Source organism: Schistosoma haematobium, chromosome 5 (assembly GCF_000699445.3).
Source record: "Schistosoma haematobium chromosome 5, whole genome shotgun sequence".
In the NCBI taxonomy this organism is placed as follows: domain Eukaryota; kingdom Metazoa; phylum Platyhelminthes; class Trematoda; order Strigeidida; family Schistosomatidae; genus Schistosoma; species Schistosoma haematobium.
In genome coordinates, this window is record NC_067200.1 from 17,316,922 (window position 1) to 17,339,546 (window position 22,625).

The 22,625-nt window shown below is 37.3% G+C and overlaps 2 protein-coding genes across 6 annotated transcripts in view; one reads left to right on the top strand and one right to left on the bottom strand.

Annotated features, from left to right (window-relative positions):
* TRAPPC8_1 (Trafficking protein particle complex 8) overlaps positions 1–1,903 on the top strand; it is a 60,317-nt gene extending 58,414 nt beyond the window's left edge. For all 3 annotated transcript variants that reach the window (XM_051217629.1, XM_051217627.1, XM_051217628.1), the window contains one exon: positions 66–1,903. In XM_051217629.1, coding sequence (XP_051065044.1) covers positions 66–465 — 400 coding nt within the window. In that variant the 3' untranslated portion in view covers positions 466–1,903. The remainder of the gene's footprint in view (positions 1–65) is intronic.
* Positions 1,904–6,505: 4,602 nt separating this feature from the next.
* Positions 6,506–16,469, bottom strand: MS3_00009276 (uncharacterized protein). Of its 3 annotated transcripts, none has more exons than XM_035734381.2 (10): positions 16,228–16,469; positions 13,598–13,750; positions 13,448–13,554; positions 13,303–13,408; positions 13,114–13,266; positions 12,973–13,079; positions 12,875–12,940; positions 12,799–12,840; positions 12,673–12,765; positions 6,506–8,151 (listed from the first exon to the last, which is right to left on the bottom strand). In XM_035734381.2, exons 1-10 carry the CDS (start codon positions 16,286–16,288, stop codon positions 7,948–7,950), a joined length of 1,092 nt encoding a protein of 363 aa, XP_035587717.2. In that variant the 5' UTR covers positions 16,289–16,469; the 3' UTR covers positions 6,506–7,947. The 3 variants fall into 3 exon arrangements, with proteins under 3 accessions (XP_035587717.2, XP_051065045.1, XP_051065046.1); XM_051217630.1 differs by adding an exon at positions 8,747–8,809 and having other exon boundaries at positions 6,873–8,151; positions 13,114–13,408; XM_051217631.1 differs by having other exon boundaries at positions 7,407–8,151; positions 13,114–13,554.
* Between the last annotated feature and the right edge of the window lie 6,156 nt (positions 16,470–22,625).

The following is a 22,625-nucleotide window of genomic DNA, read 5'->3' on the forward strand; positions in this document are numbered from 1 at the left end:
ACTGATTCTATGACATTATATTGTTAGTTCATAGTATTCTTCTCAAATACTCTTTTGTTTATTAGACGTGAACCAATATCAGAAGAGGTCTTATCATCAACACTTGAAACAAATCAATCACAACATATTAATCCGTTTCAAGTGTATAACTCATCATCATTGTCGCAATTGGAATCAATTTCTCGTAATATATCCTTTATTCCATCTCTTATATGGATTGGTTTAACTAAACAAGAATTTCATCTACAACCGTATCAAGTCAAATGCTTAACACTAAAAGGTCTAGCACCACAACTTGGAATTTATAACTTATGCACATTTAGTATAAAAGCAGCTCCATTATTACTATGTAATTCACATTCCAATCTAAACACAACAAATAAACCTTTGTTAATTGATCAAAATATATTTCCAATATTTCTTGTTAAAAATCATAATATGTTATCTTTGGTTATTGTAGAATAATTAAACAAAAAAAAACCATTGTGTCCATGTAATCAATCACCGTCTGCCATGTAAACACAATCCTTAACAACGTGCCTCTTTTCATTTTTGTTGAGATTCAATGTATACAATAGATGATAAAGTAATAGTTGTTTCATATTTAACACTGTTATCGTCAATAAAGCATAATGATGATTTAATTCTACTCGAATTGATGTTTATCTGTCTTATGATTTGTCTATCTATTTGTTTGATTGTCTACATTTCAGTTAGCCTTAAGCATAGATGCATCTAGTGTGTACATTTAAATTAATGCTCAAATGCTTTATATATATTTATTTTTTATTGATTTTTCGCACTTCTTCTATATTCTCACTTGTGAAATTTTGATACAAATAGATGAAAGGTTTAATGAAATAAATGAATGGAAAGTGGAATACCTGCGCGTTTGTACTATATGTATCCATGTGCAATTACCTTGAACCTTTTGTTTTTCTATTCGTCTTAGTTTACCACGTTAGTTTTCATTGTTGGTGATGAACACGTTTACGGTGTAATCGTAACTCTGATTATATTTGCATATATATATATATATATCATGTGTGATTCTACAAAACTATTGGTATTGCTACTGTGTAACTAATTTTCCTTATTTTGTCATTTATTCATTTACATTTCCTTCTCTCTAGTTTCATTTTTATTCAATATTTATTACTCTTAATCTGTAAACTTTCACTGTTGTATTTGTGCACACTTCTTGTGGTGCGGCTTATGTTTCGTCGGTGAGCTTTCCAAGGTAGTTTCGTTTCTAATTTTCTTTGTAATTATTAATTTTGGGATTCTTCGTTGAGAAAAATAAATACATCTTAATTGATATACCAAATAAACCAGGCAGATATTTCTTGTAAATTCAGTAATATTGTCAGTTGAACAATAAATTGTTTCTAATGTTTAAATTGAAACCAAAAATTCCGATATCTCGGTGATTCAGTTCATCATTCAGAGCATTTTGTCTGTCAGTCTCAACGAAGAATCCGCTACGTATGGACATTGATTCAAATTGTCATACCTCATTAGCAAAGAGAAATAAAAACGTCATACCAAATCCCAGAATGGTTAAGGTAGTAACAGTACCAGTGGTAATAGGAAAGATTAAATATTAAAGTCACGACTCGAAAGGAAAATATAAATTAATAAAATAAAAACTAAAGGTTACGGAGAATTTAGAATTTGGGGAAAGACAACGAATGGATGCACCTGCGCCATCGCAAACGATTTTGAGCCATATCATTCAAAGTCTTTAAGCACTAGTCACGATAATCACGCTGACCCCAACCAGATAGTCTATACCTGTTGACATTGCGAAGTTCAGTTGTCAATGTACTGATGTTATGTTTTGGTTTGGTGACTTCTAGCTTTCTTCCAGCCCACTTCTGCATCAGAATACGTCACTCGTCGAGGTAGGTAATAGATGAGTATACATAACACATGTCCCAGCGGCTTCAGTTAATCAAGATTTACCATCTCTTCTATCAATTTGGCGTTCTTAATGAATATTATATTCTTAACCCGGGCATTGTTTAATCAGTGATCCCAAAGTACACAGGCAATGCTTCGAAGATACTTATAATCGAATACTAGTAACCTACAAATATCCTTAATGACCATGATCAAATCTATAAGGTAGAACGAAGTGAATTACTGCATAGTAAATCCGTCTTTTGATTCGTAGACGGGTGTCTCACTTACGCCACAGGTGACGCAATCGACAGAAGCCTTCTAAATCCGTGCCGAGATTTCGTGAGACGCCAGACCATCAGTACTAATGAGGCTCCTAAGATAAATGATGCCTTTAACTTCTTCGCTCCCTACCATTGCTTCAGGCACTGATCCAAGCCAATCATAAAGCAACATTTAGTAACTGGAGGGAGAGGATCATATCCTAAACATGCTGGTATTGTTGCTTAATATGATCAGAACACTCAGCATTTCGTCAACGTCTGCAAAAAATAGGATTATATCAACTACATATTCCACGTCAAATTATGAATCACCTGGTAGAAATCGATCCGTGAAAAGTCACAAGATGAAAGTGTTATTATCTAGAAGTATGTCCATGACAAAGTTAAATAAAATCAGGGAAGCGGACTTATTCCGATGACAGTTCGCCATAAGCTCTGACTGGACCAGTAGTGTTCGAGAAGAGATTCTGTACAAGGCCAATGTACTGCTTTGGTATACCTTCCAATGAAAGACTTCCACAGAACCTCACGATCATCAGGGTCTAACACCGCCTTAAGGTCAAGGAATAAATCATCATTAGGTTGAAGTCTAAGGGGTTATCTGTCTGTGGCCTCCAGCAAGACGCAGGCAAACACGTACTCGAACTAGACTATGATCTGAGTCTAGACATATGCTCAGGAATGAGCAACAGTCTTCTATTGAGCCTCGAACATCGGCTGATGGCAATGCGATCTTTTTAGATCCATCATTAGGTTGATTGTGGGGGTCGCTACGTCAGACTATGTTTCTCCTTGTGTTGGTGTTCGCTAGAATTAGACTACTATCTGAGCACAGTTGCAGCAGACGGTCGCCATTATCTGTCCACCGAGCTGCGACATCGTAAGACCCACCTAAATGTCTTTCACTTTGGTCAAGTTTGCCTAATAAGCATTAAAATCACCTGCCACTTCTCCTACATTGGAGCGTTTAACTTCTTGTAGAAGGTTGGGAAGCTTCACATAAATTCCATCGTTAGGTTCACCTGAGTCGCGAATAGTGGGAGCGTACACTGAAACAACGAAGAGGCAAAGGCGTCTTTTCGAGTTCTTACTGTCTCGTCCAGTCAGACAGCGCACAAGCGACTGCCTATTGAAATCCAGCCTAAGAAAACGTGTTCTATTTTAGAACTTAATGCTATACCTACACTAACGAGGCCAAGGGAGATCGCAGTGCGATCTCCAGATACACATAAGGTAAACGATCTGCATCAACATAGTGACAACGAGAGGTCAAATAAATGACCGTACTCAAATCCCGCGCGTTTTGGAGACGCAGCTTGCATTGATGGCTCAAGATTCTAGAATCCTAGCTAAAAAAGTCTGTCATCCTATCTGACACAAGGTTCGAACATTAAAAGCGTGGTTTCAGGAGTAGCATTTTGTGAACTCAAATCATTATCATAGGTGGTGTGTGGTGATAAAGATAAATGAGGAGGATTAGTCGTAGAGTAGTGAAGAATGATTTCGCAGATACGATTTACAAACGACTTACTGACTCAGTGAAACATTAAACGTTTTATTTGAAGTGTTCGGAATGTTGAGATCTACGGCGACGATAACATCAAGGCTATGTTGTCTGCTAAAAATACACAACACTGGTTTAACCATTCAACCTATTTTAGATATAAATAATTCAGTTTATCATACTTAGGAAAAATAGTTAGTAAAGATCCTCAAAGCGTTGCACAAAGAAATTGTTAAGCATAGTGTCAAGGATTCCTTTGAATTTATTGGTAGTAGAAAATCTGTTGGTCAAAAATAACTTTGATATCATCAGATGTATCGCGTTTACTTACTAACATTACCATACTGGAAACTGTGTATTTTATTTGCAGTGAACTGATAGAGAGTCATAAATAAACTCTAACTCTTATACCTGCAATAAAACAGTTTTGAGATACGTAGAAAATCTGCAATTGGACAATCTACTCATGTATATAGTACTGTACCGACCAAATATTAAAGAAATTTAGTGGGAATCTCTTATATCCTATTGAACTTAATGGATTGATATTATACATATATTTTCCTATTGTATAACTGTTCAGTAACTACGTTATGTATATGCATATTCCTCTCATTATAAGCTTCATTTTGACCCATAGATTATTATTGTTATATGATTTACTGTTCTTAAGTTATATTCAGATTATTGATTAGTCTTCCACGTTCACAAACACTTTTTGGCTTGACCTTGTATAAATGTTATTTCCTACTTTATGGTGTGATGAGGTCTATTTGGCTGGTATATAGACCAAGTATGTTTGAAATAGATGATTTCTATAGTGGGACCTGTTATTGTTGTGGGCGGGCTAGGCGAACAAAAGACCGATAAGGACGCTAGGATGCTCATACCGGTCGAAAGTCATTGGTTTAGCACAGTACTAAGATTGAATAAGCCGTAATAAATCACGTGATAACTAGCGGGGCTTAGAGTCACAACAGAATCCTAAACCGTCCGAAAATGATTTATTTTGATGCTTTTGAAAATGAATTGGGTAATGTTCGCAACCCGCTTAGTAAGAATGGTTATCCAGAGAAGTTTATCAACAAACACATGTAGGAAACAAAAAAAGACCGATGTTGATAACCGTTGTGCATACAGTACTGTTCTTGGAACCACCTATCTTAAATGGAACTACAGAGTGAATAATAACTCAAAGGTTAGGAAATGCAGCGCAGGAAATATTTACTAATGCTAAACTGAGTCCAGTTTTCTCCGATCGTTTGGTGAAAGCCACCAATAAAAACATATAGTCTGAATCCGCCACAACCAAGTGTATCTATCAATTCGATTGCTCCTGTGGAGACAGTTCGGAAAGTCCATCATCGCATAGCGGAATGGTATTCGTCTTGGTTGCGTAGAGGGAAGTCAAGAGTTTTAGTGTTCTATTCTTATCCAACTAATGGACAAAAAAATGTCAAGTTGATCTGAGTGAAGTTTTTAGGTTATCCGCCATTTTCTATTAAAGTTACAACACGGTTCACGAGCTCATCTTTCGTATATTACTAAAGCCATCGGAATCCACTTTCACAAACCTAATCTTTACATCTAAAAGAAGTTTGTACAAACGCTCGTGTTACCTAGACCATCGACATAGAAGTGTGTTTATATGAACTTTGATTATTCCCATTCACCCGGGGGCCATCTTCCGTTTTATTTTTATAAGGTTGACTAAGTCGATAAAGTGGTAAATACCATTAACGCTTTCCAGTTAGTAATAGTAAAGTCTCCACGAAATAATATTCTGTAAGCATTCAACATTACTGTTAATTTTATTATGTGATACAAACTACAGTTCAGGACTTCTTACCACCCGAAAGCTTTTAAAAATTTAAACTCAGCTTTATGACAGTTTAAAGCAAAGCCAAGGAGCATAATCCCGAGAACAACTGGACAATGTGATTACTTACACTTTTTACGCGATCGCAAATTATATGCAAATAGCATGAAAATTCCTATACAATATTACTATACAGATGATGTCATAGTTAATAAATTATCAGTTATCAGACAGTTGATTTGTTGCTTATCTGTAACTGGACTGGAAGTCCAAAACATTACGCAATATATCTTGCCTCCAATGTCGACATTTCAGTCTTCCTACTGAGAAAATACTGAATCTTAAACCCCGTTATTTTTTTCGGGTCCCACCTGAAAATTTGACAGCTTCTTATAATTAGCAAAACTCGGAAAACCAATTACATATTTAAGTATGATGAAACATACAAGCTGCACGACATCACTAACATTAATTCTACTTCATTAAACTAGTTTCTGCTCTACATATTAAGTATATCAAACAATGGACATATAACAGCTCTAAACAATAAAGAATGACTACCACTGAATACTGAATTCTAAAATTTGTGAGAGCATTTGATTATTATCAAGTAATTACAACTGGCAAAGCAAGGAGAGCATTCTTACAGTTGAAGAACATATGGAACTCAAAACAACTTCCAACCAATATCAAAGTGAGAATCTTCAATACCAACGTCAAGGCAGTTCTACTATACGTAGCAGAAACTTGCAGAACTACAACAACCATCATCAAGAAGGTACAAGTATTGATAAATAGCTGTCTACGCAAGATACTCAACATCCATTGGCCGGATACCATCAGCAACAGCCTTTTGTGGGAGAGAACAAACCAGCTTCCAGATGAAAAGGAAATTAGGAAAAGACAATGGAAATGGATAGGACATACATTACGCAAATCGTCAAACTGCACCATGAGACAAGCCCAAACTTGGAATCCTGAAGGAAGGCGGAAAAGAGGAAGGCCAAAGAACACATTACGTCGGGAAATAAAAGCAGATATGGAAAGGATGAATAACAGCTGGAAGGAGCTGGAAAGGATTGCCCAGGACAGGGTTGGATGGCGAATGCTGGTGAGCGGCCTATGTTCCTTCACGAGGAGTAACAGGCGCAAGTAAGTAAGTTCGAACCCATAATGAAGCTCAACGGATCAATCAGGAAGTGACAAGATTATATCAATTAGTAAATATAGACGTAAATAAATAAACCGTTAATCATACTTATCAATCAAAATGACGTTCGACCGGTATAAACAGCCTAGCGTCCTTATTGATATTTTGTTCACTTAGCCCGTCCAGTTGACTCCAGAACACCATTAACAGCTCCCACTATGCGAATCATTTATTTCAAACATACTTGGTTTATATACCAGCCGAACAGGTCTCATCGTACCATAAAATAGGAAGTAACATTCATACACAAATAAGCCAAAAAGTAGCTGTGTACGTGGGAGACAGTAATTAATAAACTGAGTATAACATAGGGACAGTAAGTCGTACAATAATGATCTATAGGTCAAAACGAAGCTTATAATAAGAGGAATATAGATATACATAATTTAATTACTGAATAGTTATAGAATAAAAATATATAGATAATATTAGTCCATTATTAGGTCTCAGAAGTTACTCGTAATTTAATCCTCACTAGGATATAACAAATTCGAACCAAATGACCTACGTATGATGGTCCATAATGTGGGTCTGAAACTCAAGGAATAAAATGCAGTCGTGCCGCCCACCCCCAAGTCACCTGATCCATATGAATAATAAGAAATAAAATTTACACAAAAAGTGGTTCACTTGAAGAGATCGGGCATTTGCAGGATATTACACCTTAGATTTAATAACTAATTAGTTGGAACAGTGAAGCAAGATACATACAAATACACAACACATCACAATAAATATAACAAATTTAGTGATATAAACATACCCTTTAATAACATGATTAATTACCCTTTTTGTTTTTCACTTTTAATACATAATAATATTATTCGGTTTTTTATTTAACCACAGAAGAAAAAAAAACAACAACAAAAAGTGTAATTATCTCAGAGCAAATCAAAACAAGTATCCATCTTTTTAAGTTTACACATGTCTCAATGAGTATTATAATTCATTTGAAAACTTTTATGAAAGTTTGTTGGAATAGTTTTAGCATGAAGAGTGTTAAATAAAATATTAAATAACTAACTAGAACAAATAGTATTAATCTTTTGTCAATACAGAAATGTATAATAGCAAAGATAAACACAAACGCACATACAAACTGAGAAAAAAGAGATGTCTGATAAAGCATATGAACGGATTTTGAAGAAATTTCACGCAATGATAATGATAAGAATTATTACTATTATCAACGATTCAGCATAACTATAGTTGTAAGTTTGCAGATCATTTACAGAACAAAGCGACCCACAAAGAGACCAATGATTAAAGCTGTGATTAAATATAAAATCGGTGGGATGTTACTAAAAGTATCAGCTCTGGCTTGATTATGATGACGGCTTCCACTGGTAGGCATTGATCCAGCACCGGATTCGGTAGGCATTCGACATGTATCTGAGATAGCTGCTGTACGTCGTAAATGGAGATCCGATTCCTATGAACAGTTACAAACCATGAATTGGAAAATAAATAAATAATAATAGATGATTTTAAAAAATCAAGACATTTGTTGTCACGCTACTACTCTATATGTTTCAGGTAACAAAAGATGAATTTAAATAAGTTATAATACCTTTTCTATGAAGCTACACCATGAGACAAAGTTATGAGTTAAAAACTAAATAATCAACTACCTGTTAATTTATCTACACATGTTGTCTCCCGCCTTCACGAAACCATAGGACATTTACAGATCAAGAATAATTACATTCATTTGGACTAGTGTAACATTATATTAAACTTATTATCATTAACCAGATAATCAACTTAAGGATGTCAGTAAAAACAATAATCAGACTTAATTTGGTAACTTCATTTACTTATTCATTTGAAGTATATGAAGATCTATACGAAATTATGTCTACAAGATACCGGATGATAGTCTCCGGACAGAAGTCAACACAGACGATTTCATACAAGATAATTTGTAACTATGAGTATATATACACAATAAATATGAAATATGCAAATAAATCAAGACAACAAAAAACCCTAATATAAACTAGACATGTATGTTATTCCAGTCATACCTTTGTTTATTTTCAGTTGAAAACTGCTGTGTATTAGTTTGGATATAATTTGGAAGTGACAAGCTGAAAACATAACAATAATACTGGACTCCATATAAAAGTAATTGAGATATACATCTTTGTCAAACTGTTTTTGAAGGCAAAGCGATCAACTAGTAAAAGAAGTGTTGATGATTAACTGTCTTTAGTATAACATCAGAATAAAATTGTTGCAGTGGGGCAAGAGTCAATTGTCTTTTCGTGTCTTGTGACCTTTATTTTCCAGTTTGATCATTCATTTGTTGTATGTTAAGTATTTCGACTGGATACTTTATAAATGAATAATAATTGTTTCAGTTTCCTAACATATATTTAAATACTCAGTCAGTCGTCGATTAATGGTTTCATCTTTTAAAATCTACTACAACACAAACTACTTCTACTACCTGAGTCATATTATGTTATCAAATTAAGTAAACCATAACACCGGAGAAAAATTGATCCAATCGGATATAAACGTGAATTATCTTTAGGGTTTGTTATTTATGATATATATTGTTAGGTAGTGGGGTTTGTAACAATCCATTCAATTTAGCTCATTAAAAAGCCCTCGAATAAGGTAACACGAAAAGAGATGGTAGATGATCGTTTCACTGTTTTAAATAAATTGTACAGATGAGTGCTCAAGTACCGAGTCAAGAGTTTTAACTTAATTAATTATTAGGCAAATTATTCATATTAGAATTTTTCTGATATTTGATAATTGTGTGAAGGCCATACCTCTTCAGAGACTTAATGGCTTTACACGTTAAAGCATTTTTAACTAGTAACAGCATCCAATTCATAATTTCTTATCACAATTTGTCTGAAGCATAGAGATTTACGATATATAGAGAAAAGAAATTTCTCATTGGTTGAGCACTGTGGAAAAGTTACTTTCCACTCGGACCAAACGGAAAAATCCAGTTCCGTCAGTCGGCTACAACGTAGAACCAGGTACATAAATGCATCAGTTCAAGTAGCCATAACTCATTAACACGACAGGATGGACATCTAGTTTATAGAAGTAGTTACTCTAATGGTAGCAATGTATAATAGAAAGATTGCATATAACGATATAGTACAGAAAGAAAGATATGAAGCATTTTTAATATCATCGTTTAAGGGACAACAGAGCCATTGTAATCGATTTTGAGCCATGTCACCAAGAGTCTCCAACCATTGGTTACGATAGTCACGCAGACCCCAACCAAGTAGTCTGCATCTACCAACATGACTATGACTAGAAGTTGGTAACTTCAAGCACTGATGCCACGTTTTGGTTTGGCCAACCCTAACTTTCTTCCAACCATCTCCAATACCGGATAGCATTACACGTCGTGGTAATCGGTGTTCAGGCATACGTAACACGTGGCCCAACCATCTCAGTCGATGAAGATTCATAACCTCATCAACTGATTTACCATCATTTCCTAATACCCTGCGTTTAACCTCACTATTACTTACCCGGTGATCCCAGCAGACACCAGCAATATTTCTAAGGCATCTGTGGTCAAATACTAATAGCTTACGAGTGTCTTCTACTCTTAATGGCCATGTTTCGCTGCCGTAAATTAAAACAGAACGGACTGCCGCGCAGTATACTCGTCCTTTTGTTGATAGACGGATATCTCGCCTTCGCCAAAGGTGACGTAAGTTGGCAAAAGCCAAACGAGCTTTTCGAATCCGTGCTGAGATTTCGTCCGATACCAAACCATTAGGGCTGATCAGACTTCCAAGATAAGTGAAGTTGTCAACGCGTTCGACTACTTCACTCCCTATCCTTAGTTCAGGTGTTAACGCAGACCAGTCCTGAAGCAACAACTTGCATTTAGAGGGAGAGAAGCGCATTCCAAACATCCTGGCATTGCTGCTTAGTGCTACCAAAAGATTCTGCATTTTGTCAGCGTCTTCTTCTGAGGTATGCTTTTCAATGACAGACACTGCCACAGAATCTCTCGGTCAAATGCTGCTTTTAAGTCAAAAAAGACCACCATTGTCGGATGCCGATAAGCATGCCTGCGTTCGAGAACCTGACGAATGGTGAATAGGTGGTCAATGCAGCCACGACCAGGTCTGAAGCCAGCCTAATTTTCACGTGTTTGCAGTTCATGAGTCTTAGTTAGGTGCCCGATAATTATTGAGGCTAGTATTTTAGATGCTATATTAGTCGAACTAATCCCTCTATGTTTGTCACAGGATGATTTTGACCCATTTTTATGTATCGGGACAATAAGCGATTGTAACCAGTCAGATGAGACTACGTCCAACTCCCAGATTCTAGCTAAAACATTGACCAACCTGATCGCTAAAATTCGACCACAATACTTAAGGACCTCTTGAGCCAATCCATCTGGACCAGTTGCCCTTCCTCGTTCCAGATTAGCTATAGGTTTTTGAACTTCAACTAGAGTCGGGGGAGCTACTTTAATTATCTATTCACGCTGTCTGGGAATGGTGGGTAGTTGTCTATTACCTGAAGGTCATCTAAACTGTTCCGCGCATCGTTCTAAACGTCTGGGCTGAGAACAGATAAGTGTCATCTTTTTCCAAGCTAGTCTGACTTACACTTGACTTATTAATTCCAGTTTCTTTTATTAGTCTGAAGAGCTGTCTTGTGTTACCTATAGCCGCCGCCTTTTCCATCTCTTTTGCTTTCGTTGCCCACCACTGCTCACGGTCGTTCCTTAGACTTTTGGTTAACCTAGATCTGATTTGCTTTCGCTCTTCATCATGTTCAGAGCCTGATGGGATGAGTTCAAGAGAATCCATTAGTGCAAATCCACCAGGTTTTTCCACAAGATAAAGAACGATGAAATGCCTTAGTCATACAAAAAAGTAGAGATCTGTTCAATTTAACACATAAGTGTTTTTAGATTAGATTTCATCGATCGCAATCCTTACCTTGACAAGCAATTTTATTTGATATGGGAGTGGGCTGAAAAAAGCTAGAAGTCACCAAACCAAAACATAACATCAGTACATTGACAACTGAACTTCGCAATGTCAACAGGTATAGACTATCTGGTTGGGGTCAGCGTGATTATCGTGACTAGTGCTTAAAGACTTTGAATGATATGGCTCAAAATCGTTTGCGATGGCGCAGGTGCATCCATTCGTTGTCTTTCCCCAAATTCTAAATTCTCCGTAACCTTTAGTTTTTATTTTATTAATTTATATTTTCCTTTCGAGTCGTGACTTTAATATTTAATCTTTCCTATTACCACTGGTACTGTTACTACCTTAACCATTCTGGGATTTGGTATGACGTTTTTATTTCTCTTTGCTAATGAGGTATGACAATTTGAACCAATATACTAGGTGATACTTCGTGATGGATTGGATAAATTATGCCTTAATCCTAGCTTAATTTTAGATTAGTTGGCCATGATACCAGGACAAGAGCAAACACAAGTAGCTCCATAAGAAAACTACCTGCCTTGGTTTGGGCGCTCGGGTAATAGTCCAGCTCTCACGCAAATCAAATGACGAAGTGTGGAGCATGTATATTTGGTGTCTTCTTGTACCGACGTTTGTGTTGAAATAAATAAATAAATGGAGTAATTAGGATGAAATAACATTCCGTAACATGTAAAAGCCTAGGGAATTTTCTGTTTATTCGTCGTAAGCGAACAGCCAAATCATCAGATGTGCCTGGTGTCTCGAAATTTAAAAAAATACGCCACAAAAACTATGCCTTGACACAACTAAATAACAATGGGATACCAAGGTGTATGGTGGTAAACGGTAGCTGAATTAAACAACTGAATGTTTGTAAGGTAATTCGACTACTCTGAAGTTTATGAAAATTGTTTGCAAAGTGATACTTACTAAGCCTGCTTCCAAACATCGTATTTAGGAAAACAAAAAAATTTCAGATTTATATTTACTACAGGACATAATATTACCTTCAGTGCAGCATTTTCTTGGCGAAGAGCAGATATTTCAGCCATTAACTTTTCGATATCCGTCTGGGTCGCACCAGTATCATGTACAGGTTTCTAAAAATGTGCGTTAGTAAGTTTTTCACTTACAGAAGACGCAGTTTGTTGTTTGCTAGCTTCTATCCTTTCCACCTAAATATTTAGAATAGAACAGAAACTAACTTACAATGCCTGTGTTTTTGAACACACATTTTAGATAATAATCCGTCACCTTTCCTTCTTTAATCAAAGCCTATTGTCTTAATTTTTTTAAAATAAACCTACTGTTTGATCTTTTTTGGGATCTGCTTCTTCCGCAGAAACGGCAGATTGAATTAACATTCTCTCACGATTTTTTGCTGTAAAGTCGAAATCATCGGGATGAAACACAACTATACAATATCGTAACGAAAAAATGTATCATACCTGAGACCTCCAAATTTTCATGGGGATACATAACACCTGTACTGGGGGTGGCAAAAAAGTGATCTGGGGACGATGCGCTAATCTTGAAGCAAACGAACTGTGAAGAAGGGTTGGTCAGTTTCACAATAGATGTAACAGGTCTCACAAAAGGACCTAGCTGAGTTAATACATAAAAACAAAGAAAATAACCTTCGAAGACTAAATCCCGGCTAGGTTCAACATGAAGCTCATCAGGCAAACGCAAAAGACAAAAGAGCCGTGAATCCATGAGCTTGCTAAGAGGTGCATCCTTCCACTTAGGAAATAAATACTTAAGTTCTGGCTAATTACATACCAACTGCTCCATGGCAGGACGAGGATCATCAGGAGCAATGATAGACTGAATCATGAACTTATGATTAAATTTTTCTGCGGCATTGTAACTGAACGGCTGGAGCATTACTAAAAAATAAATATTTACCCCAGATACAAGCACAAAACAAACCTGCAACTTCTACAGTTTGATGAGGTTCTATATATCCGTTGCTTGGTTTTACACAATAACATTTCGGCACTGTTGTCTTGATCTTAAACCCAACGGCTCGGTCCAAAGGATTTGTCAATTTGATATAAGAAGTTACTACATCGACGAAAGGACCTACACAGAAGCCATATAAATGATATTAAGAATTTCGACAGGAAAAAAATACACATAATTGGAATGAGTTGTTGATGAGAAAAAGACCAAAGCGATTTCTGAGTCAAAAATTGGCTACCGAGTCAATGGGAAATACGTTTAAGGCTTCGGATACCGCTACAAAAGACACGTTTACCTTGTAGCCAGATTGGTTGGGACACTGGAGAGTTGTGGGATTCAGACACCAAAAACATGAATATAAATTTCAACACAACTCATTGGCCAGGAACAGGTTTACGTATTCAGCTTTCGACCACACTTCTGAGGAGCACTGATGACACTACCCGGTCGCCCAAACTAAAGTGACCTTTTGATCCCAAAAGCTAAAACCACAACACCACGGCTTGATTAAATTAGAATTAGAAAATACTAGAAAACTCTACGAAGTTTTTTTAAAGTGTCTGTACAGATTTGCTTTTTTGGTGAATCTGAAGCAGCGATGAAAAGTGATGCATGTATTCCTGGGATACCCGAACCGAAATCCAAGCAATAGTAGGAATTACTACTGGTAACCGCATACAATATTAAGCCAAATATGTCTATAAGGCATGAAGGGACATGATAAAAAGAATTTAGAAAGGCTATCAGAAAGCCAGGAATATAAGTACGTTGAAATTACGGGTTTTTGATCAAAAACGTGTTAGGAGTATTTGTTCCAGAGAATGGACGAGTGACTATGAACAACCTGAATAACACTTCAAAAGTTTTTAGGATGTCAATCACTCGCTACAAGTTAAAAATGTTGATTAAGAATAAGTCCATATCAGTCTGGTTAGACTGTAGGAAGCATATTAATCACAGCATCTACATGAGAAGTCTTAGCCCAGGTAAGATGGTAGTTGGAAAAACCATGGGACTCGTACTAAAAGGTCGCTTGACTTTTCCAACTCTACTTGCTCCACAAACGAAATGTTCGCCAGCCTACATAGAGCTAATTTACTACGAAGCGGAATGTATTGCATCACTTGGTGTTGTCCTCTGAGGTGAATAGTTCAGTAGTGCAGCTTTCACACTCGAAATCATCGGTAACTACCTTGACTACCACCAAAGTTCTCTTTCAAAGCTACGAATATTTACTAACCCTAGATCTAACTGGAGTCAGGTCTAGGGACACTAAAGTGGTGAGCCCGTTTTCCAACTATACGTGCCTTGCAAATCTGCGCAGACGGTGAACATATAGAACTCTAAGTGTCCCGTGGACAAACTAAGTGGCCAACTTAATCGACGAGAAACTCAAATGACTCAATCTCTAATGTTACCCATTCATCGAAGCCAGCTCAATTTCTAATCCGACGCACTCAGCATAGCCTGTGCAACACGACATGGACATAATCAAATCGTATTATCTTATCGATAACTTGTCCTCATATCAACTCTAATTGATCCATCCAGAGGATTGTTCCATTCTGATTCAAATAATTATCATAGTCTCATTAACACATTAATGTCAATATCACATAACGTGGATTAAGTTGATCACATATACGAGGATAGACGACATATGTATTTCAACAATATTCATACAATCCAACTGGAGTCAAATCCCACGTCACTGAAAATATTCCCAATTACTTCCATTACTTAAAATTGTGAAAAATACTATAAAGGTAGCAGGCATCGATGTGGGGCTAGTCTTTGAACACTAATATCTTCAGATGATTGATTGTGTACAGTGCAACTGTCTAGTGGATGCTGTAAGCGGAAAATACCACGTATGAACCGATCAGTGAAGCCATGGACGCTTATCATCCCAAATAGTTGTGACTCAAGAACAGCTACCAATGTGCTGTATCACGGTAAATTGGGAGAACGTGAGAGATGACCTGATTAAGATGCCACTCCATGGAATCATTAAGCGCTGATTCGGATTGTGTAGGCAATGGCAGAACTCCTGGATGGAGTCAGTAAGATGGATGCCATTTGCGGTCACATACCTTAGTTAAGATGGTTTTTAAGTAGTAGTCGTGGTCCAAACCAATTTAGTTTTGCTTATCTCCTAATTAGTCACGTTTGATACTAAGACGTATTTACAAGCAATGGAAATACTATGTATAAATTTAACATGATAGAACGGACTTAAACGATATTAAGTACAGTTATAAAGGGACCCTTTCGTCCCATCTGAGGGGAAGGAATATGATTTTATGCATTTCATGTGTTAACTTCAAGTTGGATGATGGTATTTCAAAAATATCATGAAAACTCCAACCCTACTCTCAGTTTTGTTTCTCTCACGTTTCTGAGAGCAATTTGTAATGTCCAGAAACCAAGAATAAATAGACCCATTTTGATATCTTTACACAGAGATCGGATAACTAAGTAATACGAATTGTATGTATTAGCATACAACACCTGATCCCCTACTATATGGATATCGAGGACTACGTTAAAACTTCACAGAGAGCAAATCATCTTAAATGACAGACTATAATAACTACCTTCAAATACCAGTTCACACTTCGGCTCAATCTGCAGCACTTGTGCAGGGCAACCTGCCATTCGAAAATAGACCTCAGACACCACGAAACCGAAACTTCCAACTCGCAACTGATTAAGTCAATTCGGTGCGCAAACAATATAGAGGAGAAAAATAATTTCGATCACAAATCAGTATTATAAAGTCACAGCATCTTTTATGATTTTTTGGTATGGAATATTATTTTGTCAAGGGAAGTCAATATTCCAATGGAAGAATACGAAAGAAAGAAGCTGGTGCATGGAAGATCTATATAAGTTTTAATTATAAACACGCTACGAGTGACTTTATATTGTTTTAAAATGCTTATAAAAAGCTGATGTAGCCATCAATGCATGAGTAAACTAAAGCAATATGTCTTTAGCGGTAAATAAATCCCCAAAATAAATGACTCTGTAAGTCTTCGGCATTTGATGCTGACCACATCAGTTTTAATGGACTCACCTAACTGAAGGCGCTCGGTCATGTGTCCGCATCAGATCACGAGTAGGTACGCCGTACTACACATCTCCTACGACCACCAGCCAGCTTAGATTGACCACTTCTCTATATATCGACAGCTTATCAAATGTATCTTCGGACATCTTCGCTTCCGAATTTTTATTTGACTGGGTTGGCGTATTTCGATTATAAGAGGTGTTACTGGTTAAGGTGTCTTCGAACTCCGGATAATTGAATCATTTTTAATAGTGAGCCCAACGTGAGCTGGTACATCAATTTGAAAGCTGTGAATTTATTCCCTGTTGGGACTTTATATATCATTTTCACTTTGGTTTTTATGTACTTTGATATATTGTCTAGTATTTTTGAAAATTTTCTTCTTCACTGCTATGCTCTATATTCATCATGACCATACAGACCCCTAGGTTACATAAGATCAAGTCTCTTACGCCACTTTCATTCTAACTAATGCCATTCTTGACAGATAACATCGAAGTTTGGTTCTGCTACGCAGAAGCTGACTTGTACGAGCACAGCGTGATCGATCCACGTGCACGATTCCCCGACTTAGTAAAGGCACTACCACGCGAGTTCAAAATGTACGTCACACCTAGTACGTGTACTAGTGATATACTGAAAACTTACGAAACTCTAAAACGAGCTATTCTCAAACGCGGAGATCTAGCTGATCGACAAAAGTAAGGCCGACCCATCAATAACATCGATCTACAACATGGATTAGAATCAGACGTGTCACGAATGAGAGAGGCCAGTGGCCAACCGACCTTTGACAATGGCCTGTTTATATAAATTTTCTTGTCTAAGCTTCCTCAACAGATGCAGGCAGTTCTTGTCTCATTTCGAAATAATGTTGTGGACGAGCTGGTTGTATCTGTAAACCGAATCCTGGAGGTAACCAGAACTTCTGACGCCGAAGTTTCTTCAGACTAACAAACAATTTTGTCAGAAAACTCTGTCACACTCTGACAAGTTACTTTAGTACTCGTCATGAGGGTAGACAATCCCAAACTCCCCAAAGGAGTACTTCACGAAAACGATCTGTCTTTAGATCACGAGCGACAGATAAACCTGATTGGTGCCGGTAGCATAATTAGCACGGAAATTTTTGAAGTTACAGAAAACCCCCAACCGACCGGCACGTGTTAACGGCAACCGTAGCCGGCGGAATAGCCGCCTGTTATACGTAAACAATGGGACGAGGAAAGTTTGCTACCCCGTTGTTACTTGCGCAGAAGTCAGCGTTCTTCCTGAGAACTCTAACGACCCACTTCTTGAAGCAGTTTTCGACTTGCAGGTGGTGATTGGGAAAGCGATCGCCACATTTGGTCGTCAAACAGCCCATGGGCATCTCCCTTGAATATGGTCTCTAAAACGGACAGCAACTGCTGGCGTCGAACTGGTGACCATCGGCGATTGAACGCGAAACTATTCCCGATCGTTACCCGTTGTCTCACATTCACGACAGCTACCTTGAAAGGTACAACTGTTCTTTCGAAAATCGACTTGGTTAAAGCATATAGCCAAAGTCCCATGGCTGCTGATGACATTCATTAAAATCGCTTTCATCACACCTTTCGGTCTCTACGAGTTTTTCCGCATGCCCTTCGGTTTAAGAAATGCTGTACAAACATTCCAGAGTTTATTCGTTGACGCTTTTCGAAGTTCCAACTTCGTACATGAGTATGTTGATAACTGTTTGATCGCGTGTCCGGACAGAGAATCTCATCTCCAGCGTCTAAAACTCGTCTTCGAATGACTACAAGAGCACGGCATCCCTGGGAAAATTCAGAAATGCCAAACCGGTTTCTAGTCAATCAGCTTATCAGATTTATCATGTTATTGTACCAGATATGGCTTTTTCCTAATGACTAACTTATTTCTGACGAGATTCCTTGAAAATCTGAGGAAAATATGTCGAATAAACCTAGTCATGACCGAAAACCTGATGTACTGTTGATAGATGCTGATTTTTCTGATGATCCTTTACTCTGCAATGACACTCTTAATAAATTTGAGGAAAATGTTTCGGAAGAGTCAAATATTGATGTCATATAAAATATTATTTGTCCTCATAATGCATTTGTTCCTTGTGGGAAACTTGTTCAATGAGAAGCACAAGTACTAAATGAGCTCGATTTTGATTACGATTCGGATGATTTCATATCAACTGCTGTTTATCCTTATCACAAAAACACTTCTAATGTTTACTCTAACCAATGTGAGAAATATGTTTTAAATGAAGCCACATTATTCATAACTTGGGGATATAAAGATCCAACATTATTTCATGGGGGAGTGTAATCTAAAAGTCTATGGTTCAAATTCTAGGTAGCAGAGGTTTCAGTACACAACCGACATGCTGATTACACAATCCCAGGAATCAGGTGGGTCTGTTAATTCTGATGCTAATGAACACATTTTAGATAACACGGAGACTTTATCCATTACAATGTCGGGCAGAAACAAGATGAACTTTAGAAGAAGACGTACAATCAATTACAGACACCTAGACTCCAATTTAATCTTTGGTGTTTGAATGAACAATGTTCAGTTCTTTATCATTAGATCGACTAAAAGTCTGTCCTCACCCACTTATTTTTCAATCTGTTGAAAACACAATTAAATAACAAGTTTCAACAAGCAGGAAACTGATATGTCTGGTGAAAGTGGACTGTAACTGGTTAATGACTGAAAAAAGACAAATATATGTGAACTGAAATATGTCTGTAAATGTGTGATGTTAAGATGAACTAATGATTCCTTTGAATGTTTGATTTCGAATTGTAAATACAGTTTTTGAAACAGCGGCTAACCAATATGTTGAGGCTAACGTCCTCAATATCTGACTCCAATAAATAATATCCCGTAAACTGAGTATTTAAGGTAGGCTTAATCTCCTAGTAGAATTACGGATTTACTCGAGATTATTGAGAAGCCTGAACACCAGTTGTAGAGATAATATATTGTTAATGATTAATAAAAATCCACAAGCGTACAGTCAGCAAGCACACGATGAAACAAAGTGAGTGTGTGTTAAAAATCCATATATATTTTTGAGAGTTAATTGACTGTGGATAAATTATCGTATATCTGCACATTGCAACCAATAGGAGGATAGCTTAAGGGTTAATGTACAGACATGCATTCGATCATACACACCGAAATTAACATGATGAATTAAGTGTCTGAGTTAAAATGAATATACAAATGGTACAGTGGCCAAATGGGCCTGCCACATAAGCTCCCATCCAGAACATTGATGTTTTTATGTACCAAAAAGAATTGGATTAATATCTATGTTCGACAAAGAGATAAAGAACGGAATTGTTTTTAAAATAAAAGTACAACCCAATCTGATGAGTAGGCGTTAAATTGTAATAACAGCTTGTGTGTTGAAACGTTTCATACCATGTATATACAAGTGTATATTTAGCATTAATGAACTGTATAAAGTTAAAATGTGAGCATAATGATGATCCGTGGGGCCAATAAAAAAATAGTAATCAAAATAAAGTAGGATTTTTATGTGTTATAAGAGTAGTCTCAGGATTTGGTCTAGATAAATATGGTGGTTGCTACATCCCTATCTGGCCAGGGTACTCTTCTTCCTGACCTTGTTGTAGTTTATGCTGCTGCTAAATTTTGACGTGAATTATTGTTTATTGCAGGTAGTTTGAATGGTGCTTGCTCTGCTGAAGGTTTAGACGGTTTTATACGGTTAGATTCTGATGAATCAGTTGACCGTTGTTGCGATACACTCGAAACACCAGCTGATGATGAATGTGATGTTTGACGGGTAATTGAATGATCGCAAACAGGATCAGAAACTCCTGATGTCACTGGTGCTGATAAACGTCCCGTCGGATATATCATCAAGAGGGGATATCCAACAGCTGACAGAAATGAAGGCGATAAAAGAGAAGTTTGGGGTATTGACCCACGGAGTGGAATAGGAATCAGGTAAGGCACTTTGTTAAGCTTCCCCAGGGCCGAACGACCATGAGTTGTCATGCGACCCAAGTTTGCAGCCTAAGTGATGTCACTTAGAGTACACTTGTTCTGAGATTTTAGGGCCAGGTATGCCACGGTTCGCTGCTACTACAGGGGTGCCAGATGTCTGCTGTGGGCGTTGAAGGCGATCAGATTTTGAGTACCGCATATGGCGAACGAACGGACGTGTGGACACTGGTGGACCTTTTGTCTTTAGGTGATGTACGACGGTATGCGTCGGTTTGTCGTGTTTGAAACTCCGTCGTAATAAGTCTGGAAACTGATTAAGTAAATTGACGTATTTGTCGTTCTCGTGATGAGGTTTAACTAATAAATGTATGGAAGTCTCATTTGATATAATTCCTCTAATTTCCTTACTCTGTTCGGCAAGGACAAGTTTCCTATTTCTGACGTCCACTAGTATTTTGTGGAATTGCAGAAAATCAATGCCGATTATAGGAACGAGGACGTCCGCTATGATGAAACTCCATGAAAAATTAGATTTAGGACCGAAATTTAATTTTAACCGCCTTTTGCCGTACGTCTTGATGTCAGACCTGTTTGCTGCTTGTAGTTTTAGTTTGGGGTCAGGTGTGTTTTTCTCGAGTGAAGTAGGTGGTACTACACTAACCTCTTCCTCGGTGTCGACTAAAAACTGTGTGCCGGTTCTTTTGTCTGCAACATATAATAGACGACTGTCTTGAGAGTTGAGGACAGTGAGTGCGGTAAATAAATCCCCAAAATAAATAGTTCTGTATGTATTCGATATTGGATGCTAACCACATTAGTTTTAATGGACTCACTCGGTCATGCATCCGCACCAGATCACGAATGAAAACGCCGCGCTCAACTTCCCATTCAATCGCTAGCCAGATTAGAACAGTCAATCCACAATATATTGATAGCCAACTATATCTTTGAACCTCCTCGCTTATGTCTTTTGATGTCACTTGGTGGGTACGCTTTATATTATGTGTTACTGGTTAAAGCGTTGTCAAACTCCGAACACCTGTGGCATCTTCACTATGCTTTGCATAAGTTTTGTAGCCATAATACTAGAGAAAATGCCAAACCGGAAACTGTTTCCTTTCATCCCGTCCGATAACATAATAAATGACAGTTAGGAACGAATATGCGGATAGTTAGAGTCCTATGCGGCAGCAACACTTATTTTAGCTAAAAAACTAATTTCGGCTCTCGATATCTGAAGAAAACTGAAAACAAAATGGACTAACGTTTTACAAAACAATAGTTAGCTTGCCTGAAAAAATACACTGACTTGAGAAGCACGAGCAAAAACCCAGAAAACAATGCTGAATCATAGGAAACTTGCTACAACATTGAGAATATTACATTAACTGCCGCATTCTAGCACACTGAGACATTAAATTATGTAGCTGCACAAAAGAAATAGCTGAAAAACAAAGAACGAGCAAAGCCGACAGCCATTGCTAACAAAGATGGCGGATGAAATAATTTCCGCTTAATTCTGGTTCTTCGCTTAGCAGACCGCCACGTTTACGAAATCGAACTGAGTGTAATTGCAGCCTGATTTAAAAATCTTAAAAAAAAATATATAGGCGAATAATAGTGTTTTCGAAAACAATATTGTTTGCTTATATATGTTGTTCAAGATTTACAGTATGGGAGTATTTCAAATTTACAAACCGGCAATTTGGCGCGAAGGTTTGGTCTTTTATGGGATCTCGAGTTCTGGCATGTGTCAGCCGCTCGTTACCAGAATTCTCACTGAACTCAATGCAGCTCTAGAACAACATCATTATCCCCTGCCTGTTCCCGCAGACCTATTTACCATGCTGAATGGGGAAGATTTTCGCTAAGCTGGATCTAGCTGATGCTTATTTGCAAGTGGAAGTAGATGAAGCATCAAGAGAGCTGTTAACTATC

Excerpts from the sequence above, each read along its gene's own strand:
- MS3_00009276 (XM_035734381.2), bottom strand. The coding sequence starts at position 16,288 with ATGGCAGGTTGCCCTGCACAAGTGCTGCAGATTGAGCCGAAGTGTGAA. Across the intron at positions 13,409-13,447 it reads GTCCTGCCATGGAGCAGTTG|TGGAAGGATGCACCTCTTAG; the intron begins GTATGTAATTAG and ends TTATTTCCTAAG. Across the intron at positions 13,080-13,113 it reads TGAAAATTTGGAGGTCTCAG|TTGTGTTTCATCCCGATGAT; the intron begins GTATGATACATT and ends GATATTGTATAG.